Raw genomic sequence first — 26,402 nt, 5'->3', positions numbered from 1 at the left:
TCCCCATCCTGGGCACTGTATGTAATAATATTCCTGTCCTGGGCCCTGTATGTAATAATGTCCCCATCCTGTAATAAGGTCCCCATCCTGGCGTTTTCCTCAAACGCATTTAAATACAACAAATAAACTATTCCTCTCACCTTTCCTTGCTCTTGCAGCGATCAGCATTTTCTCTCCATAACCAGCACAGGGAGAGGCGAGCGGCACAAGGCAGTGACGTCATTAGCTATACGATGCAGGCATGCCAACATCAGCTACCGCCTCTGATAGGCCAGCGGTCACTATAGCACATTCAGCTGCAGACTAGGCAGGTATCAGCAGACACCCTAACTCCACAGGCCTGGTCGTGGTCGCACCCTCTGTGACCACAATCATTTATGCCCCTTCAGATGTTATATACAGGATAATATATATGGCCGGTATAATATCTGATGTTCTATATTCATCACATCTCCTATACCCATACAGATGAGCAAATGTAATCGCAGGACACTGGTCCAGCAGCCACATTGGTAGTCCGAGGCCACCAGACAGGGACTCTGCGGACCTCCTCCTACCTGCCACCATCGCATCTTTTGATTGGCAGTCTGGCGCAACAACATTTTTGTAGCGTGACACACATGATTTCGGTCCGGGCTACAAATTAAAGGAAAAGCCATGTGAGCCAGCTGGTTCACAGGGCTCCCAACCAGCCACCACAGAATACTAAATACCCCGTTTCAGGGACCTACAAATTAATTCACCCTTCTCTATATACCAGTCATGTATTCTCCTGTATACTGTATGTGGTACAATATGGATACAGACATCAGATGTTATATACAGGATAATATGCGACTTGTATAATATCTGATGTCTGCAGTTATATTATATCATATGCCAGTCATATACTCTCCCGTTTGCTGTATATATTATACTATGTGCACATACATCCTATGGTATATACAGGATTATATGTGACTGATATATCCTGTACGATAAACTTTTTCCATTGTTGTGGAATATACATTGGTACACGTGTACATTGGTGATTTGGTTCCGCGAGTATGTTTGAAATAAAAAAAACAACAACACAAAAAGGAATTCAGAGGTACAGTAAGTATGTAGTGCCCTATATGTAGTGCCCTATACTTTTGTGTGACCACCTTTACTCCAAGTATATGTTGTTTTTACATTGCTGTGTGTTATTTTAATTTTTTTTCCTGCACTTTTTCAGGCGGATTCCACCTGAAAAAAATATGTCATGTGCATATACTGTAAGGCTATGGTCACATGCAGCGTTTTTGCAGTGTTTTTTTTTTATGCAAATGAAATGCTGCTTTTTACAGTACCAGCCAAAGCTATGAGATTTCAGAAATGTTATGCATGCGCTTGTTTTTTTTCCTGACTGAAATTGAGAACTGCATCATTTTAAATCTACACAGAAGGGCCTTCATTTTTTATATAATCGTGGCAAGACGCCAATTAGAAAATGCATGGCTAGTAATTGCCACAAGCCTACTCAACATTAGATATAATAACAGGAGAAACAGAGTACGTATAGGCATAAAAACAGTATAGCTTTATTAAATACCAAGTTGCGTAGTAGATTACATTAGTTGAAGCACAAGATATAAAATAACGGATTTGATAGTCACGGGAGCCATCGGATGAGGAAAAGGAGACAGAGCGCACGGCATTGGCGCAGGCCAGACAGCGTCCGCAGGGAAAAAACCCGAGTCTTGGTCCACGGGACCCGAACGGGTTGGTTGGTGGGGGAATGTAATGACTCCGTGTCAACATGTCACCGAGGTTATTGGCTTTCCTGGGTGTCATGAGTGGATACTCCCCCACAAATTCGCGTAGGGAGGGCTCCGCACCAAGAACGTTCCAATGTTTGGAGAGGATCCGCCGCATCTCCCCCCACTCATGATTGAAGGTGGAAATGTAGCGGATCCTCCCCGTATCTCTCTTCCTACCACAAGGAGTTGAGTATAATAATTGATTACGAGGAGTAACCCTCGCCCTCCTATAGCCACGGCGGATGCATCTATTGCTGTATCCTCGTTCCTGGAATCGTCGAGTAAGATCAGCTGACTGAATCTCAAATTGAGAATCAGTTGAGCATATGCACCTCATTCTCATGAATTGTCCCACCAGGACGGCACCAATGGTAGAAGTAGAATGAGCAGAAGAAGCATAAATAAGGGAATTTGTAGATGTCAATTTACGAAAGACATTTGTCTGTATATAACCACCTTCATCAATTTCCAAATTAATGTCCAAAAAGGACATTTTGGATTGATGATAGGTGTATGTAAGCCTGATTCCCCATTCATTTTGATTTAACCTGCTCATAAATGCCTCCAGCTCCTGCACTGAGCCCCGCCACAAAAGAAAAATATCATCTATATATCTCAGCCATGTCACGGCCAGGTCGCTACCCTGGACACCCCCATCGCCAAAAATTTCTCTTTCCCAAGCTCCCAGGAAGAGATTGGCGTATGAGGGTGCACAGGCCGCTCCCATGGCCGTGCCACGTCGCTGAAGATAAACAGTATCCTTAAATAAAAAATAATTATGATGCAGGACAAAGCGCAGGAGCTCGAGCAAGAAATCACCAGAGGGGCCGTCCAGGTCGGAACCCCGGAGGAAGAGGCGCACTGCCTCCAGGCCCAATTCATGTTGGATACATGTGTAGAGGCTTTCAACATCCGCCGTGACTAATAAGGTCTGATTATCCACAAGGACCCCGTCGACCCGTCTCAGGACCTCCGATGTGTCTTTAATATAGGAAGGTAAGATATAGGAAGGTAAGGTCTCCACTAGTGGGCGAAGGTGATTATCAATGAAGGTGCAGATGGGGCCCACCAGTCCACCTATACCAGACACAATCGGACGTCCCGGTGGGTAGAGGGGGTCCTTGTGGATTTTAGGAAGTAAGTAAAATATAGCTGTACGGGGGAAGCGTACCGTTAGCGCCTCCACCGTTTTTTTATCAATAATATCCATTTCACACGCCCGGGCTAGGATGCCTTGGAGGGTGGAGGAGAAGGAGGCGGTAGGATTAAATGATAATTTGGAGTACGTGTTACTATCCCGTAATTGTTTCAGGGCTTCTTTTTCGTACTGTGAGCAGGGCCAGATTACAATGTTGCCCCCCTTGTCGGCTGGTTTTATTACGACGTCTGTTAAAGACTGAAGTTGGCTAATCGCTTGCCGCTGTGAATATGTCAAGTTGTCGAATTTTCTGCGAGTAGATAGACATTTCAAGTCTTCTGTCACAAGCCGCACAAAAATATCGACAGCTGGGCTTATCGACAGGGGGGGGAACCTTGCAGATCTGGATCTCATTTTTTCTAATGACCCACCTCTTTGTGAGTTCTCCTGCTCCAGTAGAAGTGCTTCCAAAGTCTGTACCGCCTCCCTCTCCGCCACCGCCGTCGGGCCATCGTCACCACCGGGCCTGGAATGCAATTTTTGCAAAATTAGCTTGCGAGCAAAGAGGTGGAGGTCCTTGAGTGCAGTAAAAAAGTCAAATGAATTGGTGGGTGCAAATGACAAACCCAACTCAAGGACCTCCACCTGTGCTCTAGTTAGCACATGTGTGGATAAGTTGATGATGCGGGGCCCCCCCCACGCGTTACCAACCTGAAATGGCACATGTCGCCTTCTCCTATGACTGGGTCTCGTCTGGATACCTGACGAGGTCTGGGGGATAGAGAGGGACCCAGATATGGTATTTCCACTGAGTTTCCTCTCACCCACAGTAGTAGAAGAGGCGGCCGATGAGGACCTAGAGTGAGAAGGGGTACGCTTCATGTCCTGTCTACCCCGGTTGGGTGGGAGTCTCCATTTGTATAAATATCCCAGTTGTTTATCCTTGACATCACGTGCAAATTTCTTGGATTTGTTGGCACAGATCTCTTTCACCCATTTCTGTAGTTCTAAATCTATGTCCTCATTAAGCCGCCTAAGTTCCTCTGTTGTCAGGTCCTTTTGCACTAGGGTCTGCAAATTTTCTAATTCTATTTCTGTTTCTTTGAGGGAGGTTTCACTATGTTCCTTCAAAAGTTTTAAGAAAACCTAGGGAACAATTGTTGGCCAGGGTTTCCCAGTTATTCTTAAATGTTTCCTCCTCAACATCAAAGGACGGGAATATCTGAACCCTAAGACCTCTGGGGATTAATTCCCCCTCTATATACTTAGATAGAAAAGCATGATTCCACCACATTCTCGTTCTCCGCCTCAGAGTCGCCCTTAGTTTAATAATGTTCTCCTGTAATCCAGGGTCCTTGGCCTGTATATTAGTACCAGTGCTACTAGAGATTTCATGAAGTTGTGCGAGCCACGAATTGTCCCGGGCTCTAAAATCCATCATAGGCCAAAAATAGACTGTAATAAAACAGAAACAAGTGAATATACACAGAAGGGCCTTCATTTTTTATATAATCGTGGCAAGACGCCAATTAGAAAATGCATGGCTAGTAATTGCCACAAGCCTACTCAACATTAGATATAATAACAGGAGAAACAGAGTACGTATAGGCATAAAAACAGTATAGCTTTATTAAATACCAAATATAAAAAAACGGCCACCAAGGGTGGCGGTATGAAGTAGATAATAGGTTACAAAATGCAGCACATAGTAGTGTGTATACAGAATATATATACTTTGAGAAAAATTTCCTCAAGGAGAAAGAGGAAGGAAAGGCAAGCACAAAAAGTACAAAAATAGCACACACCATACATATGCACAGGTCCGCACAGATGTACAGATGAATATACAATGTCAATGCAGATACAAGTATCGCTTACCAATTACAATTATAGATAGGAGTAATAGACAGGCCAAGGGCCAGGAGAAATAGAGGTACCAGGTGGCCCCAATAGAGCCTCGACGCGCGTTTCGCCCCTAAGCTGAGGGCTTTCTCAAGAGGCATAGATGTGTAGGAGATCAGGACCTTTTTAAGGTCTGATACCCGGTCACGTGACCGCATCGTAGGTCACGTGACCGGAAATCAGGAAGTGATCAGTACCAAGCGGCGCATGCGCCGGACGCCGAGTATTGTCGGCGCGGGCAGCGTCCGTCACCCGGCAACGCGCATAGCGGAAGCACATAGTATGTGCCCCGGAAGCGCGTGGCTAGGAACAAGACGGCCGTGCCCGGGCCGAGAACAGCACACCTCCGGCGCATGCGCACCGCAAACTGAACACCAAAACAGAGAGTTGCCACTAACAGAAGGAAAACACACCACAGGAGATGGACAGGGATCGGGATAGAGGGGACATCATTCATCTCACATATAATATAGTAAGGTACAACATGAAATAATTAGTAAAATGTAAAAGTTGTAAGAAAACAGACAATAGTGTCAAACATATAGCAGATATCCAAGTGTCCAATATGTAACACCAGTCCCATAACATCCAGTCTAGTCAACGCGTGGGTCACAGGATGTTTTCCTTTGTATGTTGTATCTTGGCAACACAAGAAGAGAAAACAAAGAAATAGAGGAGATAAAAAAATAAAGTAAATAAGATGAAAAAGACACACCAATGTTAAAAACAAATTACAAGATTTAAAAACAAGGGGATCAAGGGCCACAAAAATAAAACATAGTAGCATAACATCTAAGGCGGAGAACGATCCGTGGAGGAAAAATCATCTCACAGAAAAGGAGCGAAGCTAAGTGTCTCGTTAAGGCCTAGGGGAGACATGGTTTTCAGACGTATGATCCATTTTGTTTCTTTTTGGCCAAGGATCTTAGTCCAATCACCACCACGGGAGCCAAGGTGTAGAACATCAATTCCACGCACCTTCAAAGATTTTGGGTCACAATTGTGTTTTTGTTGAAAGTGACGTGGGATAGTTTTTAGTTCCCGTGGATCGGCCACCGTTTTTGCCGCGCCAATGTCGCGCACATGCTCCCGTATCCTCACCCGTAGCTCTCTCGTGGTAAGTCCGATATAGATTAAATTACAAGCACAAGTTGCGTAGTAGATTGCGTAGTCATTACATTCCCCCACCAACCAACCCGTTCGGGTCCCGTGGACCAAGACTCGGGTTTTTTCCCTGCGGACGCTGTCTGGCCTGCGCCAATGCCGTGCGCTCTGTCTCCTTTTCCTCATCCGATGGCTCCCGTGACTATCAAATCCGTTATTTTATATCTTGTGCTTCAACTAATGTAATCTACTACGCAACTTGTGCTTGTAATTTAATCTATATCGGACTTACCACGAGAGAGCTACGGGTGAGGATACGGGAGCATGTGCGCGACATTGGCGCGGCAAAAACGGTGGCCGATCCACGGGAACTAAAAACTATCCCACGTCACTTTCAACAAAAACACAATTGTGACCCAAAATCTTTGAAGGTGCGTGGAATTGATGTTCTACACCTTGGCTCCCGTGGTGGTGATTGGACTAAGATACTTGGCCAAAAAGAAACAAAATGGATCATACGTCTGAAAACCATGTCTCCCCTAGGCCTTAACGAGACACTTAGCTTCGCTCCTTTTCTGTGAGATGATTTTTCCTCCACGGATCGTTCTCCGCCTTAGATGTTCTGCTACTATGTTTTATTTTTGTGGCCCTTGATCCCCTTGTTTTTAACTCTTGTAATTTGTTTTTAACATTGGTGTGTCTTTTTCATCTTATTTACTTTATTTTTTTATCTCCTCTATTTCTTTGTTTTCTCTTCTTGTGTTGCCAAGATACAACATACAAAGGAAAACATCCTGTGACCCACGCGTTGACTAGACTGGATCTTATGGGACTGGTGTTACATATTGGACACTTGGATATCTGCTATATGTTTGACACTATTGTCTGTTTTCTTACAACTTTTACATTTTACTAATTATTTCATGTTGTACCTTACTATATTATATGTGAGATGAATGATGTCCCCTCTATCCCGATCCCTGTCCATCTCCTGTGGTGTGTTTTCCTTCTGTTAGTGGCAACTCTCTGTTTTGGTGTTCAGTTTGCGGTGCGCATGCGCCGGAGGTGTGCTGTTCTCGGCCCGGGCACGGCCGTCTTGTTCCTAGCCACGCGCTTCCGGGGCACATACTATGTGCTTCCGCTATGCGCGTTGCCGGGTGACGGACGCTGCCCGCGCCGACAATACTCGGCGTCCGGCGCATGCGCCGCTTGGTACTGATCACTTCCTGATTTCCGGTCACGTGACCTACGATGCGGTCACGTGACCGGGTATCAGACCTTAAAAAGGTCCTGATCTCCTACACATCTATGCCTCTTGAGAAAGCCCTCAGCTTAGGGGCGAAACGCGCGTCGAGGCTCTATTGGGGCCACCTGGTACCTCTATTTCTCCTGGCCCTTGGCCTGTCTATTACTCCTATCTATAATTGTAATTGGTAAGCGATACTTGTATCTGCATTGACATTGTATATTCATCTGTACATCTGTGCGGACCTGTGCATATGTATGGTGTGTGCTATTTTTGTACTTTTTGTGCTTGCCTTTCCTTCCTCTTTCTCCTTGAGGAAATTTTTCTCAAAGTATATATATTCTGTATACACACTACTATGTGCTGCATTTTGTAACCTATTATCTACTTCATACCGCCACCCTTGGTGGCCGTTTTTTTATATTTGGTATTTAATAAAGCTATACTATTTTTATGCCTATACGTACTCTGTTTCTCCTGTTATTATATCATTTTAAATCTGCAGCATGTCAATTCTTGCAGCAACATCATTTTTCAGAGTGTTTTTGAAGCGTTTTGGTGAATAAAACTAAATGTATTAAACATGTACTGTAGACAAAGCAGACATATAATCTGCACCCCAAAACACTGAAAATGGGCGTTTTTACTGCTAGAAGAGCAGAAAAAAAACGGGTGCTAAGCTTGGTTTTGGTACCATATCTGTGTAGTAGGCTTGGCTCTTTTACTGCTTCTATGTAGTTAGCATGGTTCTAGTACTATTTCTATGTAATGAGCTTCAGATCTTTGGTGAGGTTGTTGCTCTATAGTGTCTGATTATATTGTGCCCAACCCAATGGTGAGTTTCACACTGGAAACACAATAAGGATGGGTCACTGCTGTGTGCTTGCCCCCCAGGCCAAAATTTGCCAGTCATCCCCTGGGTGCAGGCCACATTAACCCCTCGTCTGTACAGTGACTGTTGTGAATTGTGCATCTCTTATTACTACTGCTGTGACCTTTTCTCTTTCCCTTCCATATCGCTGTAGGTTTTATTTATTACTGGATGAGTTGTATTTTGTGTCATTTTTGGGTCCATATAAAACCACGTAAAAAAAAGACAGGAGCTCCACTATTATTTCTGATTATTAAATGTACAGTTAGTGCATGTTTACTGTGCACTACATTTCCTGGAAAGAAATATAGATTTTATGTTATCAATCTTCATGTGCTAGAACATTTGTTATTTTTTTTTCTCTTCAATGTTTAACCTACATGGATGAGACAGTCGGTATTGACCACAGAATCTAGTGTGCATCGTGATGTAGAAAAAAGGGACTTTCCAACTATCAATGTCATAAATAGAACATCTACATGTTCTATCTCCTCATATGTTTCCCCTTATTGTCTCCAGTAATTGTATTATTACACAGGATTCTTTATGATGTTACATCAGCTTATTTTCTTCCCATTCAGGTCCCTACAATATTGGATCCTCTCAGTGGAGATCTTCTATACAAGACAATTCTCCAGATTGACCCATCAAGGAAGGATAGGGACAAGGACAAGATGGCGGAGAGACTATTACCCCTCACCCTAGAGATCCTCTTCCAGCTTACTGGAGAGGTGAGAGATTCTGATGACATCACATTACATCATTCTTATCTATGGGAATAAGAGATGGACAGAGCTGGAGAGGTGAGGACTCTGGAAATGTCTGTAGTGAGATTTATTACTGTGTCTCTCCATAACCATGATTACACAGTAGTGAAGAAGACCTCTAGTGAGCGCTGTCATGCCCCTGTGTCTGAGGGATAGGGAAGACCCTTGAGCCCAATCATGGGGCCTCCACCTCACCCCCTGATACATGAGGACATCAATGACCAGAAGATCCTAGAACTCACCTACAAGATGATTGAGCTGCTGACTGGAGAGGGGACACTGCTGGGAATGCTGGGACATTATACAGTAATGCTGTGAAGGGATTGTGGGTATGACTGTATCATTGTACGTGTCAGGTTTCTATATGGTGTCAGGATGTCTCAGTTTATTTCTCCATGGAGGAGTGGGAGTATTTCGAAGGACACAAAGATCTGTACAAGGACGTCATGATGGAGGTTCCCCAGCCCCTCACATCACCAGGTAATAGACAGGACTAAATGCACACAGCCTATAATTTTCTCTATATAAAGAATGAATCCAGTTCCTCTATGTGTTTCCTCCAGTTATATCCAGTAAGAGGACAACACCAGAGAGATGTCCCCGTCCTTTTCTTCCACAGGGCTTTAAACAAGAAAATCCCGATGTTCCTTAGGATCATCAGGTAGATGGAGAGAAGGTGTCATGAGATCTCCGCTATGATGTGTAGACAGCTGTGAAGGTCTTGTGTTCAGTCTTGTTTTATCCACCAGTATTATATGTTTTATACTTGTGGAATGAGAACGGTGGAGATGGCAGAATTAGAGCTGACCATAGATGTGACTTCTCAGTCTGTCTGGACTTTTACAATATTTGTTTCAGGGTGAAGATCTGACTCATATTAATACTACAGAGACATATGTGAGGGATGATGAGCGGTGTAAAGAGGAGATTCCTACATATGACTACCCAGGTGAGTAGTAACCACTAAATATAGAGAAGTCACAGATTCTTCTCAGTCACTGGCTTTCGCTGATTTATCCGCGGTATTGTCCGGTTATATTACAATTAAAGGTCATTTGTACATTGGCTGTTACAGATGAGCAGAATTAGAAATCGCAATTCTTCAGTTTGCTGATTGTTGCCAGGAAATGTTATTTGCAGCAAGACGAAAACACTTCAAATCCTCCAATTCCCCGAAAAGACGTGAATAACACTCTGAGGTCACCTAGGACTGTATCAAATACTTTTCAAGCTCTTTAATGCAAACACAGCCTTAGTAATGTCACAGTGATCTTAACTTCCTGTATATGGTAATGGGTAAACTGAAAATAACAACCTATTTAAAATGAACCTAAAACTGGATGCGTTTTTAATTTAAGAAAGCGTGTGCAGCCTCAGACTGGCGATTTTTCTAAATAATACAAATTGGTTAAAGTTGTCAGATCCCTAAAGCCCCCTTATATCCAGTAAGAAGACAACACCAGAGAGATGTCCCCGTCCTTTTCTTCCACAGGGCTTTAAACAAGAAAATCCCGATGTTCCTCAGGATCATCAGGTAGATGGAGAGAAGGTGTCATGAGATCTCCATGATGTGTAGACGGCTGTGAAGGTCTTGTGTTCAGTCTTGTTTTACCCATCAGTATTATATGTTTTATACTTGTGTAATGAGAACGGTGGAGATGGCAGGATTAGAGGTGATCATAGATGTGACTTCTCCATCTGTCTGTGACTTTCACAATATTTGTTTCAGGGTGAAGATCTGACCCATATTAATGCTATAGAGACATATGTGAGGGGTGATGAGTGGTGTAAAGAGGAGATTCCTACAGATAAGAACACAGGTGAGTAGTAACCATTAAATGCAGAGAAGGCCCAGATTATTCTCATTCACTGGCTGTCAATGCTTTATCGGTTTTATCAAGTGGTCACCATTCTGACACTGTCCCCATTACTATGGGCATTGAAAGTTCTTCTGATGGCATGATACCTGTTTCGACCATAACTTACATCCTGTTGGATCCATCCTTAGCTGCCCAGGTCTCTAATCTGGAAGTTCAAATAACAACATATGTAATATGTGCTGACAAATAAGAAAATCATTAGAAGAATATTACCCATATGGTTGATCTCTTGGAAAAGCGGAGGGTAATGATGCTGTTGCCTTCCTAGAATCCTGGCTTCTTTTTGGATGATTCTACTTTCTCTCTCTTCTACACTGCTGTTTGTGCTCATATGATCGCTACTAGACCAGTTCCCATCTTTCTGGCCAAACTTCACTTTTATAACTGAGACATCATTCAAGTGAGAGCCAAGTGTGAATTTTTCTATCTTTTATTTTTTCTTTATATACTAAAATAGAAACAATAGATACACAAAGAAAAATACAATTATTATTTTTTTTAGCCTCCATGTATAGAATAGGATATTTCTAAAAATGTTCCAGTTCTTAAAAAGGGTATTGGGGCCTTTTTTTATTTTCTGGCGGCAATTCTACTTTTGTGTTACATCACGTGGACAGAGCAGTTCCTTCTCATTCACTTTGGTACCATGTCTGATGAAGAGACTTAAGTAGTCTCCAAATCTTGCTTTGTAACATCACTTATTTTATTTTTGTTATACATTAGAAGGTGTTATAACTACAAGATTATTACTTTATTTCATCCAATGAGAACAATCAATCTTTTTTCAACTGGCTAACACAATACTAAAACATTTTGTTTTTTTCTTTTAACCATAAATTGGAACATTCTCCCATGTGACGTAGAGAAGAACATTAGCAGAATTTACAATTATTTCCCATTGTTTAAGATAAATCCAAGATCTGATTCAAAGAATTTATTCTTTTCTGAAAGTCGATTAATCAAATATTTGTATAGGGAACTAATTCTGCCTTTATAGATTTTACTTGATAATAAATAATCAATGAAAAGGATATGTTCCCCCAATATGAAAAGCTGGGGTGAAGACTGAATAGAAAGTCTTAACTGCAAATAAGGAAAGAAATCTGAATTCTCTTTCATGAAAGATGCAGGCCAACATCTCTGCCTTGTTTGTTCTCAGGTCCGGAGGTATGAGAAAAATGTGGCCCACCATATGAGACAGCAGCTACTTCTGTGATGTCCAACTCCTAGATCCAGGTTTTAGTAAGAAAGCCAGATAATTAAGGAAATTTGAAAGGAAGAAGTCATGAATATAGAGGAGTTTGTTACACACTGACTGGGAATTTCAGAGGTCACAGTTAAAGGAGATAAGAGAAAGCATGCACTGAATATTAATGCGATTAGTGGTGTTTTTATGTGCAGCGGAAAGTAAGTTACATTTATTAGAACTAGGAGGAACAGGGTTAGGGGCTATATCTCCTGCTACTAGGAGAGCAGAGAAAATGAGTTGCATGGTGGGAGTGGATGGATTTCTCTACTTGCGATCGCCATCCTCCACCTTTCTTCGTGTAGATGAAATGTCCTATGTCACCTACACAGTGTCCTTCATCGCGCTCCTGCGCAGCATACTTCTATCTGCTCTGGTCTTTCCCCGTGCATTACAGTATTTTGTTCTGCCCTCGGCAGGGCAGAGAAAAGTACGCCTGCGAGATTGAGGACACTGTGGAGATAACGTACCACGATTCATCCACACTAAATAAGGGGGGGGGGACAGTGCTTGTAAGAACACAGGAGACGCCAGATCAAGAACAGCAATGCCCATCGGACTAGACCGCCCCGAAGGTGAGTATAATAAAAGCTCTTTTCTCTAATCCCCCCCCCCCCAGCTATAGCACCACAGGAAGTTGCATCCTCATCCTAATTAGTGACAGAAAACACAAGGAGGTTAAATACCCCATCCCCACCCTCTATCCTCAGTGTTTTTCCTTTCCCTAGGGGCATGAAGAGGTTTCCTGTGTGGTGCTGTGATTGGTGAGCAGTCACCTCAGGGTTTATCTAGCTTTACTAAGCCAGGCTGCAAAGGTCGATTGCTCCGCCTTTCTTCTCATACTGCTCCCGCATCCTTCTGGAGCGGGACCGCGCCATTCTTCTGCGCTCCAGGGCAATGCTGAGTAGTGGTAGGCTGGGGTCTTCCCGAAGCTCCCCAGCCTTGTTCCTCCTTCCGTCCATGTGATCTGCACACAGGATATATCGGGAGCTGCCAAGGTCCTTCGGGCATCACTTCCAGTTGTGTTCCAGCATGGAACACAGTGCATTTTCAGAGCGGGAGATTTGAAATAAGACCACTGGAGCTGCAGAATCTATCCAGGATCTCTTACACTGGAGATTACTGGAAACAGGAGAAAGAGTCTCATCCCATTGGATGCTGTCGCGTTTGGTCACGGTCACTGCATTGTAAGAGGCCCTGACGGAATACACCCCAAAGTAGGTCTGTAAATTTTGTTCTATGGAGGGTGTGGTTTTCCTAAGATCTGCATCTGCAGAGCCCAGTGCGAACCCAGGCCCAATGAGTATTACAGGCATGGGTAAGTTCCCACTCTTTTGGATCATGATCCGAACTTAGGGCTTCTTCCCTCTTTGATTTTAGTGGGACAAGGATCCTGTGCCAAGAGTGAGGGAGAAAGCTACAAATCGCAAATGTATAATCTGTAGGAAAAATCTCCCATCTTCCCACAAAAAGCTATTATGCCAGGGGTGTACAGAGATGATTATAACAAAAGAGCACCCTTCTCTTATGGAGGAAGTAAGGGGAATGGTACAGCAGGAAATTCAGACTTCCCTAGCCTCTTTTTCTCAATCTCTCCATGACACCGTCGACAACAAAAAGGAGGAAGTACAACCCAAGGGATAGGCGGACATATCCATCTCTTACGAATGACTGGAAAAAGGAGAGTTAATCCTTAGTCGCGGTTTAGAACAGGGAGATAAAAAATATTATTTTTCTTCAGAAGATATGGAGGAGCTTTTGTCAGCAGTGAAGAATACGATTAAAGTAGAGGAAGAAAAGACGATTCGAACTGTTTAAGATGAGATGTTTGGAGGATTAAGTAAAAAGAGGAAAAAGGTATTCCCCATTCATTATAACATACAGAGATTAATTCTAGACGAATGGGAGTTCCCAGAGAAGCAGCTAAGCATTCCAAGAGAGCTGAAGGATAGATTTCCTCTAGAGGAGGACAAAACCAAATGTTGGTCTGAGATTCGTAAAGTAGATATTCAAATAGCTAAAGTGGCAAGGAAAACTACCTTACCGTTTGAAGATTCCTCTCAGCTCAAAGACCCGCTGAACAGAAAAATGGATTCTTTATTGAGGAAGTCTTGGGAGCCATTGGCAGCTTCTTTAAAGACTAATGTCATTTCCACCTGTGTAGCGAGATCCATGTTCCGTCAGGTTACATCAGCTTGAAGATCATCTCAGTGGTGGTACTCGTAGGTAAGACCTACTTGACTCTTTATCTCTTCTACTGAAATCTACCGGACTCCTAGCAGATGCCTCAGCAGAATCGGTTAGTGTGAAGACCCGGGGTCTTGAGTGGGTGTAATACTACTCAGGCAACACAGGGTGAGGGTAAAACAGTGTGGCAATACTTTATTGAACCACAAAATGGACAATAAACACATTGAAGAGTGAACTACCCTACCCAAGATGGTACATTACACAGTCCTCACCCTTCCGCTGGCCCGCCTGGGATAGAACAGCTGCGACTTTGGGCTTCCAGGGTCAAATACCTCAATCAGTGGCCCCCCGCTTTTGGCGGGCCCCCACAGAGAGAAGGTAGCATCAAGCTTTGGAAGCCAACAGTCCATCGAAGTACAAGGCCAGGAGACCCGAGGATCCCACCCTGGCCTCTCCGAGAGTTTCCATGGGGCCAGATGACCGGCTGGTCCCAATCTGGCTTCTCCGATTGTCTCCATGGGTTCCAGGTGGCCGGAGGGTCTCACCTGGCAACCCCAAACAACATATGCCTGGGGCTAGGTGACTTCATCGTTGCAACCTGGTCTCCCCAAATGTATCCATGGGCTCTTTGATGGTCAGTGGAGCAGATCCATATCTTTCCAGTCAGGGCCAGATACCCTTAGGCCGGAATCATGTAGAATCCAAATCTGTGTCTCTTTGGTTAAAGCCATGCTTCCAAGCTGATGGTCTGAGAGAGTCTGATCTTTGATTCTCCTTGTCAAGTCTCTTTCAATTCTCTTTGCAGCAGGATAGAAAAACCCTTTTTTTATATTTACATACAGTACAGACCTAAAGTTTGGACACACCTTCTCATTTAAAGATTTTTCTGTATTTTCATGACTTTGAAAATTGTACATTCACACTGAAGGCATCAAAACTATGAATTAACACATGTGGAATTATATACAGTTATATGAAAAAGTTTGGGCACCCCTATTAATCTTAAGCTTAATGTTTTATAAAAATTGGTGTTTTTGCAACAGCTATTTCAGCTTGATATATGTAATAACTGTTGGACACAGTAATGTTTCTGCCTTGAAATGAGGTTTATTGTACTAACAGAAAATGTGCAATCTGCATTCAAACAAAATTTTACAGGTGCATAAGTATGGGCACCCTTATCATTTTCTTGTTTTAAATACTCCTACCTACTTTTTACTGACTTACTAAAGCACTTTTTTTGGTTTTGTAACCTCATTGAGCTTTGAACTTCATAGCCAGGTGTATGCAATCATGAGAAAAGCTACTTAAAGTGGCCACTTGCAAGTTGTTCTCCTGTTTGAATCTCCTCTGAAGAGTGGCATCATGGGCTCCTCAAAACAACTGTCAAATGATCTGAAAACAAAGATTATTCAACATAGTTGTTCAGGGGAAGGATACAAAAAGCTGTCTCAGAGATTTAACCTGTCAGTTTCCACTGTGAGGAACATAGTAAGGAAATGGAAGAACACAGGGACAGTTCTTGTTAAGGCCAGAAGTGGCAGGCCAAGAAAAACATCAGAAAGGCAGAGAAGAAGAATGGTGAGATCAGTCAAGGACAATCCTCAGACCACCTCCAGAGAGCTGCAGCATCAACTTGCTGCAGATGGTGTCACTGTGCATTGGTCAACTATACAACGCACTTTGCACAAGGAGAAGCTGTATGGGAGAGTGATGCGAAAGAAGCCGTTTCTGCAAGCACGCCACAAACAGAGTCGGCTGAGGTATGCAAAAGCATATTTGGAGAAGCCAATTTCTTTTTGGAAGAAGGTCCTGTGGACTGATGAAACCAAGATTGAGTTGTTTGGTCATACAAAAAGGCGTTATGCATGGCGGCAAAAAAACACAGCATTCCAAGAAAAACACTTGCTACCCACAGTAAAATTTGGTGGTGGTTCCATCATGCTTTGGGGCTGTGTGGCCAATGCCGGCACTGGGAATCTTGTTAAAGTTGAGGGACGCATGGATTCCACTCAGTATCAGCAGATTCTTGACAATAATGTTCAAGAATCAGTGATAAAGTTGAAGTTACGCAGGGGATGGATCTTTCAGCAAGACAATGATCCAAAACACCACTCCAAATTTACTCAGGCATTCATGCAGAGGAACAATTACAAAGTTCTGGAATGGCCATCCCAGTCCCCAGACCTGAATATCATTGAATATCTGTGGGATCATTTGAAGAGGGCTGTCCATGCTCGGCGACCATCAAACTTAACTGAACTGGAATTGTTTTGTAAAGAGGAATGGTCAAAAATACCTTCATCCAGGATCCAGGAAATCATTAAAAGCTACAGGAAGCGACTAGAGGCTGTTATTTTTGCAAAAGGAGGAACTACTAAATATTAATGTCACTTTTCTGGTGAGATGCCCATACTTATGCACCTGTCAAATTTTGTTTGAATGCAAATTGCACATTTTCTGTTAGTACAATAAACCTCATTTCGAGGCAGAAACATTACTGTGTCCAACAGTTATTACATAGATCAAACTGAAATAGCTGTTGCAAAAACACCAATTTTTATAAAACATTAAGCTTAAGATTAATAGGGGTGCCCAAACTTTTTCATATAACTGTACTTAAAAAAGTGTGAAACAACTGAAAATATGTCTTATATTCTAGGTTCTTCAAAGTAGCCACCTTTTGCTTTGATGACTGCTTTGCACACTCTTGGCATTCTCTTGATGAGCCTCAAGAGGTAGTCACCGGAAATGGTCTTCCAACAATCTTGAAGGAGTTCCCAGAGATGCTTAGCACTTGTTGGCCCTCTTGCCTTCACTCTGCGGTCCAGCTCACCCCAAACCATCTCGATTGGGTTCAGGTCTGGTGACTGTGTCACCAGCAAAGCACCCCCACACCATCACACCTTCTCCTCCATGCTTCATGGTGGGAACCAGGCATGTAGTGTCCATCCGTTCACTTTTTCTGCGTCGCACAAAGACACGGTGGTTGGAACCAAAGATCTCAAATTTGGACTCATCAGACCAAAGCACAGATTTCCACTGGCCTAATGTCCATTCCTTGTGTTCTTTAGCCCAAACAAGTCTCTTCTGCTTGTTGCCTGTCCTTAGCAGTGGTTTCCTAGCAGCTATTTTACCATGAAGGCCTGCTGCACAAAGTGTCCTCTTAACAGTTGTTGAAGAGATGTGTCTGCTGCTAGAACTCTGTGTGACATTGACTTGGTCTCTAATCTAAGCTGCTGTTAACCTGCGATTTCTCAGGCTGGTGACTCGGATAAACTTATCCTCAGAAGTAGAGGTGACTCTTGGTCTTCCTTTCCTGGGGCGGTCCTCATGTGAGCCAGTTTCTTTGTAGCGCTTGATGGTTTTTGCAACTGCACTTGGGGACACTTTCAAAGTTTTCCCAATTTTTCGCACTGACTGACCTTCATTTCTTAAAGTAATGATGGCCACTCGTTTTTCTTTACTTAGCTGCTTTTTTCTTACCATAATACAAATTCTAACAGTCTATTCAGTAGGATTATCAGCTGTGTATCCACCAGACTTCTGCACAACACAACTAATGGTCCCAACCCCATTTATAAGGCAAGAAATCCCACTTACTAAACCTGACAGGGCACACCTGTGAAGTGAAAACCATTTCCGGTGACTACCTCTTGAAGCTCATCAAGAGAATGCCAAGAGTGTGCAAAGCAGTCATCAAAGCAAAAGGTGGCTACTTTGAAGAACCTAGAATATAAGACATATTTTTAGTTTTTTCACACTTTTTTGTTAAGTATATAATTCCACATGACTGTACAATTTTCATAGTCATGAAAATACAGAAAAATCTTTAAATGAGAAGGTGTGTCCAAACTTTTGACCTGTACTGTATGTGGCTAAGGTCATAAGTCACAGGTCAGAGGTAAAGGTGCAGGGCTCTCAGGTCTCATTGTTTGAGCTAATCAATTTACATAGTTGGTAATAGCAGGGGACTCTTGTAAATAAACATCTAGCTAGTTTAGTATAATATGCAATTAGCATAGTAATAAACATCATTGTTCACAGACAAATAAAAGACAACATTCAGGGCTATACAAATACTGGTCTGTCCTTTTTGACTAGCCACAGAAAGACACATATATTAATGAGTCAACAGAAACACAATAGTGTATTTCTCTTGGCTTAACAAATCTAATCGTCTGGCTGATTAAGATTATAAGCTGTATCGTCACAGTTAGGGTAGCGGCAAGATCTTCAGTTTTATCAAACACCTCAAGAAGAGCACGCTGGTTGAAAATGTGGAATGGAGATATTCTATCTAAATCCAAACTTTGTTCCATATTTTCAGGGGAGAATATGTATGTGGTCCGGCTCTGGACGATCTACCAGAAAAGGCATTTGATAGGAAGAAATCGCTACCCGAACCAAAAATGTTAAGGAGGAGATCCTTTCATCCATCACAGCCCCAAATCCTGCATGACAGAGAGAAAGGGAAATCGGGATGCTGGAGTTACCCCAAAAGAAGAAAAGGAAAAAATATTTTTCAGAACCAGTGGCAAGAAAGGCAATGACGCCAGGCAAGTGGGAGGCAGAATTTCAGGTTTTCTCTCACAGTGGCAAAAATTCTCTTCCGATCAAAGGATTCTGGATTCTGACAGCGTGGGGACTAAGATAGAGTTCTCCTATCCCCCGCAGAGGCTAGAAATAACATCTCTGTAATCCAAGATTACAAGATATCCTGATATTGGGGCTCCAGGAGTCAGGAGTGATCACTTTAGTTCCAGAAATGGAACGGGGCCAGGGCCACTATTCTCATCTATTCCTGTTAAAAAAAAAAAAAAGAAACAAGGGGGGCCTACAGAATCATAAGTTTGAAATGCCTGAACCACCATATTACATACAGAAGGTTCAAAATGTAATCTATAAGATCTATGGTCCTGCTAATAGGGAAAGACTTTCGTCATGGCGACCATCGATCTACAGAATGAGTATTGCCACGTTACCATACATCCAGCTTCTCGAAAATTCCTGAGATTTGCGGTCACTTAAGGACAGAAAGTTCTTCACCTCCAATTCAATGTCCTTCCTGTTGGGATTTCTTCAGATCTTCGGATATTTACAAAGCTCAGATGGCGGTGATGGTAGTGTTCATAAGAAAGCAGGACATTTGTATCATCCCCTACGTAGATGATTTTTTAATAATGGCTCCCTCTGTTCCACAACTCAAGGAACATCTCCAGACAACTCTCCAAACTCTGGCATCTCTAGTTTGGCGTTTGACTAGTAAATATTTAGAAATAAGACCTGTATCCTTCCAACAGAAAGGTTCTCCTGGAAATTATCTTAGATTCCCAAGAACAGATCTCTTTCTTACCAAAAAACAAGCAGATACCTGTACAGATAAGATTCAGAATCTATACTCTGAGGAACCAGAAGACGGTATCTATAAAATTAGCAATGTCGGTCCTGGGGTCCATGACATCTTGTATCCAAGCAGTTCCTTGTTCTCAGACCCATACAAAGATCCTTCAAAATCTCATTCTTTTACTCTGGAACAGAACTCAGGGTTCACCCAGCAGAAGAATCCATCTACCCTGCCAGGTAAAAGTGTCTTTCAGCTGGTGGCTCTGTCTGTGAAATCTTGCAAAAAAATATCATGGATTCAGAATCCCCTAACATCAGTAATGAGGGATGCCAGCAAAAGAGGTTGGGGAGCTGTAGTCTCCCAGGTCCCCTTTCAGGGAATCAAGAGATTGCCAGTCAGTCCTCAAACTTCAGAGACTTAAAAGCAGTAGAGGAAGCCCTCAAGACAGTAACATCTTTACTTCATGGGACCCATGTCAGAGTTTATTCCGACAACATGACCACAGTGGGTCACCTGAGGCATCCAGGGAGCACAAGGTACGAGAATCTGGGTCAATCAAGCAAGAATCTTTTTTTGGGCAGAACATCACTGTGACAATAAAGCCTATAATCTTAATAAGACAGACATTTAGATTTTGTTAATCCAAGAGAAATACACTATTATCTTTGTGTTAACTTGTAAATGTATGTGTATTTATGTGCCTGGTCAATAAGAATAGACCAGTATTTGTATAACCCTGATTGTTGTCTCCTGTTTGATTCTGGAGCAATGAATGTTTGCTAATTATGTTGATTAACCTTTGTGGACCATGTGGCTTATTGACTCAAAAGACAGGAGGACAAACTAAGCAAATTCATTAAATGCTCAAACAATGAGACATGAGGCTGCCCCTTTACTCCCAACCTGTGGATGTGTACTTAAAAAAAGGACATGTGCTTCTGTAGCAGACAGACTTAAAACAGAGAATCAAGGAGAAGCAAGAGGACACTCAGACTCTCTTCACACCATCAGCTTGGTAGTATGGCTTTACCCAAAGAGACACAGATTTGGATTCTACATGATTCTAGCCTAAGGGTATAAAGCCCTGACTGGAAAGATACGGATCTGCTCCATTAACCATCAGAGAGCCCATAGATACATTTGGGGAGACCAGGTTGGGACGATGAAGTCACCTGGCCCCATGGATATGTTGTTTGGGGTTGCCAGGAGGGACTCACCGGTCGCCTGGAACCCACGGAGACATTCGGAGAAGCTGATCACCGGTATGTAGCAGAGGCGATCAGACAAGTGCTGCTTCTAGTCTCCTATGGAGACTATAGAAGCAAGCAAAAAGTGAAAAAAAGTTTTTTAAAAATATTTAAAAAATATAAACGTTTAAATTACCCCCCTTTCGCCCCATTCAAAATAAAATAATTTAAAAAAAAAAAACACATACACATATTTGGTATCGCCGCGTTCAGAATCGCCCGATCTATCAATATAAAAAAGAATTAATCCGATCGGTAAACGGCGTAACGAGAAAAAAAATTCTAAACGCCAGAATTACGTTTTTTGGTTGCCGCAATATTGCAATAAAATGCAATAACGGGCGATCAAAACATCGGATCTACCCCAAAATAGTATCAATAAAAACGTCAGCTCGGTGCACAAAAAATAAGCCCTCACCCAGCCCAGATCCCAAAAAATGGAGACGCTACGGGTCTTGGAAAATGGCGCCATTTTTTTTACCAAACTTTGGAATTTTTTTCACCACTTAAATAAAAAAGAACCTATACATGTTTGGTATCTACGAACTCGTAATGACCTGGAGAATAAGAATGGCAGGTCAGTTTTAGTATTCAGTGAACGTGGTAAAAAAAAAAAATCTGTGGTATTGAACTTTTTTTGCAATTTCACCGCACTTGGAATTTTTTTTCCTGTTTTCCCGTACACGATATGGTAAAACTAGTAATGGCGTTGAAAAGTACAACTCATCCCGCAAAAAATAAGCCCTCACATGGCCATATTGACCAAACAATAAAAACGCTATGGCTCTGAGAACAAGGGGAGCAAAAAACGAAAATGCAAAAATGGAAAATCCCAGGGTTGCGAAGGGGTTAATATGCTTTTGCTGAAATGGTCCATGAAATGTCCCAGTCCATGCTCAATACCCTGACATATTATAAACAGGTCATCAATGTAATGCAGCCAGCACTGCACATGGTCATTGGACACCGTAGTTTTTAAGTTTGAAAGTCCATCAAGTTAAAACTAAACCCTAAGATATTGTTCCAGAGGAAGTAAAAAACCCCATGAGGCAGATGCGAATTGTCCCATATTAAGGGAATAATTCCTTCCCAACTGAACATTTGGCAACCTGACTAGTTCCCTGGATCAATGTCCCATCACAGACCCTAGTAGACATAACTTTTAACATTACTGAACTTTTTGAGTGAATGAACTATTACAACATCATGTGACAGAAAGTTCCATAATCTCATAGTCATAAATGTGTCTCTCCCAGTAATTTAAGAGATTGGTGTAGGAATGTGCACAAGCCATGCCCATGGCAGTGCCACACCTCTGCATATAAATAAATACATCTTTAAACACAAAAAGATTCCGTGTGATCAACGCACATATATAGCCATCCCAGCTGCTGGTTTCCAGGTAGAAGCAGACAGAATCCAATCTGTCAGAATATTGGATACATGCATATAAAGATTCAAGATTCTGTACCATCCGTTGTGTAACTGTTCATAAAAATTTGAAAAATTACTCTGTAAAGGGAAGCGGTCATGAGGATTTTATACTACAAACTAGTCCTGCACAGCTGCCCTTCACAGTCAGTTGGCCGCTGCATATATGCACAGCTCCGCTCATATGCACACAGCACTGTTATGTATACTTCATAGAAACACACACGGCTCTGCAGCATACACATCCTACATGCAGAGCTCTACTCCGAACATATTGTACACACACAGCTCTGCGTATATCATATACACATGCAGCTCCACTGTGTACACACTGTACAAATACACACGGATAGGCTCTGTATACACATGGCTCCACTCAGTACATCTCGTACACACACGGCTCCGCTCTGTACATGTTGTACACATGGCTCCATCTTGTACACACTTTTCATACACAGCTCCCCTCCATACATACATGGCTCCGCTCCGTACACATCATACACACGCGGCTCCGCTCCGTACGCCTCGTACACGCGCGGCTCCTCTCCGTACGCCTCGTACACGCGCGGCTCCGCTCCGTACGCCTCGTACACGCGCGGCTCCGCTCCGTACGCCTCGTACACCCGAGGCTCCGCTCCGTACGCCTAGTACACACACGGCTCTGCTCCGTACGCCTCGTACACACGCGGCTCCGCTCCGTACGCCTCGTACACACGCGGCTCCGCTCCGTACGCCTCGTACACACATGCGGCTCCGCTCCGTACGCCTCGTACACGCGAGGCTCCGCTCCGTACGCCTCGTACACGCGAGGCTCCGCACGCCTCGTACACGCGAGGCTCCGCTCCGTACGCCTCGTACACGCGAGGCTCCGCTCCGTACGCCTCGTACACGCGAGGCTCCGCACGCCTCGTACACGCGAGGCTCCGCTCCGTACGCCTCGTACACGCGAGGCTCCGCTCCGTACGCCTCGTACACGCGCGGCTCCGCTCCGTACGCCTCGTACACGCGCGGCTCCGCTCCGTACGCCTCGTACACGCGCGGCTCTGCTCCATACGCCTCGTACACACACGCGGCTCCGCTCCGTACACCTCGTACACACACGCGGCTCCGCTCCGTACACCTCGTACACACACGCGGCTCTGCTCCGTACACCTAGTACACACGCGGCTCCGCTCCGTACACCTCGTACACACGCGGCTCGGCTCCGCTCCGTACACCTCGTACACGTGCGGCTCCGCTCCGTACACCTCGTACACGTGGCTCTGCTCCGTACACCTCGTACACACGCGGCTCTGCTCCGTACACCTCGTACACACGCGGCTCCGCTCCGTACACCTCGTACACGCGCGGCTCCGCTCCGTACACCTCGTACACGCGCGGCTCCGCTCTGTACACCTCGTACATACGCGGCTCTGCTACATCCACACTGTAAACCCCTCCTGACCCCACACATAACCTTCCCCTCATCCAGCACCATGACAACCAGCACAGCAGAGTCCTGCATCCACTGAGGCCCCTGATCATGTGACCCCTGACTCCTCCCCTCCTGTGACCTCATCACAGGTCCTGTGCGCACAGAACAGCCATATATGTGGTGGCGGCTCTGCAGGTGGAGGTATGTGGAGATCCCCCATTACTGGGCGCAGGGGGACATTAACCCATTCAGCGCTGAACTTCCTTTAAAGTTTGACATCACTTTCTTCACAACTTTTATAACTTTTTTTTCACTGCCTTTTCTCTGTATCAGGTTATTACGGGATGAGTTGTATTTTGTCGCCATTTTTGGGTCCTTATAATGTAACTGATCGACTTCTATTCACCCCCTTCACGACCTTGGACGTATAGTAGGTGAGTGAAAGGTAGTCTCCCTCCCTTTGATGTGGCCTCCGACCCTGAGCCTGCATCTTTCCTGACACATGACAGCTGATATGATTAGCCGCCATGTGGCTCTAACAGCCGCAGGTTGATCCGAGATTCTCCCATGGCAATTAACAAGTTAAATGCTGCTGTCAATCTCTGACACACGCTAACTGGAAGCGCGTCACAAGTCCCAGCCATTGGTTCCCCTGTCACGTGATTGCAGGGTGCTAATGGGTTGTCATGACAGCTGGGGGTCTGCAGAAGGCCCCTGTGCCTGTCACTGTAAATCTCCTATGAACCCCGACACAGGAATTTTTGCTACACATAGCAGGGCTGAAGCCCTGCTATGTTACACAGGCGGTCAGAAGATCGCAGCTTCAAGTCTTGTAAGGAGACTATTGAAGCAAGAAAAAAGTAAAAACAAAAGAAAAAACTCAAAAGTTTAAATCACCCCCTTTTGCCCCATTCAAAATGAAAAAAAAAATACACATATTCGGTACCGCCGTGTTCAGAATCGCCTGATCTATCAAAATATAAAAATAATTAATCCAATCGGTAAACGGCGCAACAAGAAAAAAAAATCAAAACGCCAAAATTACGGTTTTTTGGCCACCGCAACTTTGCAATAAGAGGAGATCAAAACATTGTATCTACCCCAAAATGGTATAAATAAAAATGGCAGATAAAGCCACAAAAATTAAGCCCTCACCCGGCCCCAGATCTCAAAAAATGGAGACATTCTTTTTTTTTTTTTTTACAAACTTTGGATTTTTTTATTCCACGTAAATAAACAAGAACCTATACATGTTTGGTGTCTGTGTACTCATTCTGGAATATCATATTGGCAGGTCAGTTTTGGCATTTAGTCAACATGGTAAAAAACAACAACTCAAAAAAACATTGTGGAATTGCACTTTTTTAGGCAATTTCACCACACTTGGATTTTTTTCCATCATTTTCCAGTACATATTGATGGAAAAATAAAAATGTTATGGCTCTTGGAAGAAGGGGAGAAAAAAATGGGAAATTGCCCAGGGGTAAAAGGGTTAATATATTTTTGGTGAATAGAAGAAAGTCGGCCGCTCCTCTTTTATCTCTGATTATTAAATGTTCAATTACTGTGATATCAATTACATGTGGACAATGCTTTCCCACAATAATATCTCATTACTTGGGAAGAAACGTCGTTTTCATGTCAACACTTTCCAGGTACCGGAACCATTTTTATTTTTTCTGGCTGCCATCGTAACAATCAACACCCCGCGATTACATAGTGAGCTGCCGATGCGATGTTTAACCACCTGGATGAGATGGTCACTATAGGTCACAACATCTAAGGCCCCTTTCACATTGCGTTCTTGCCCATGCTCAGTGGTTTTGTTGAGACTTGCATCCGAGCCCCCCGCAAAACAGGTTACAGGCGTATGCGTCAATGGGGCCATTGACAATAATGGTTCCAACAGAGACAACGTGCGCTGGGCAAGAACGCAATGTTGAGGCACCCTGAGGAGTTAAGTAGCCTCTACAATCGAGATTTGTAATAGTATGGGCATTGTTCTAGATCAGTGTTTCCCAAACTCCAGTCCTCACGGACCCCACAGGTCATGTTTTCAGGATTTCCTTAGTATTGCACAGGTGATGGAAGTATCATCAAGGCATCAGGAATTCTCTCTCACCTGTGCAATACTATGGAAATCCTGAAAACATGACCTGTGGGGGGCCATGAGGACTGGAGTTTGGAAAATCTCATAAATAGAAAATCCAGACATGATATTATATTATCTCCTCATTTGTTTCCCCTTATTATCTCCAGTCATTTTTATTATTACACAGAATTTTTATGATCTTACATCGGCCTCATCTTCTTCCCATTCAGATTGCTACAATATCGGATCTTCTCAGTGGAGATCTTCTATACAAAAGAATTTTTCTGATTGACCCATCAAGAATGTGTCGGGACAGGGACAAGATGGCGGAGAGGATATTACACCTCACCCTAGAGATCCTCTTCCGGCTTACTGGAGAGGTGAGAGATTCTTATGACGTCACATTACATCATTCTTATCTATGGGAATAAGAGATGGACAGAACTGGAGAGGTGAGGACTCTAATAAATCTCACTACAGTCATTTCCAATGTGTCTCTCCATAACCAGGATTACACAGTAGTGAAGAAGACCAATAGTGAGCACTGTCAGGTCCCTGTGTCTGAGGGATGGGGAAGACCCCTGAGCCCAATCACGGGGCCTCCACCTCACCCCCTGATACATGAGGACATCAATGACCAGAAGATCCTAGAACTCGCCTATAAGATGATTGAGATGCTGACTGGAGAGGTGACACTGCTGGGAATGCTGGGACATTATAGAGTAACGCTATGAAGGGATCAGGGG

At 43.6% G+C, this 26,402-nt stretch overlaps 1 protein-coding gene across 1 annotated transcript in view; it reads left to right on the top strand.

Annotated features, from left to right (window-relative positions):
* The first annotated feature begins 552 nt into the window (after positions 1-552).
* Positions 553-26,402, top strand: part of LOC141270697 (uncharacterized) — a 74,363-nt gene continuing 48,513 nt past the window's right edge. Inside the window, exons 1-6 of the mRNA XM_073680792.1 lie at positions 553-1,090; positions 8,624-8,845; positions 9,668-9,758; positions 10,539-10,629; positions 25,887-26,036; positions 26,166-26,345. Of these exons, the coding sequence (XP_073536893.1) occupies positions 10,588-10,629; positions 25,887-26,036; positions 26,166-26,345 (372 nt within the window). The 5' untranslated portion in view covers positions 553-1,090; positions 8,624-8,845; positions 9,668-9,758; positions 10,539-10,587. The remainder of the gene's footprint in view (positions 1,091-8,623; positions 8,846-9,667; positions 9,759-10,538; positions 10,630-25,886; positions 26,037-26,165; positions 26,346-26,402) is intronic.

This window comes from Phyllobates terribilis, unplaced genomic scaffold, assembly GCF_046119375.1.
Source record: "Phyllobates terribilis strain yellow unplaced genomic scaffold, ASM4611937v1 Scaffold_5__5_contigs__length_657084704, whole genome shotgun sequence".
NCBI lineage: Eukaryota > Metazoa > Chordata > Amphibia > Anura > Dendrobatidae > Phyllobates > Phyllobates terribilis.
This window is presented reverse-complemented; position numbering and strand designations above follow the sequence as displayed.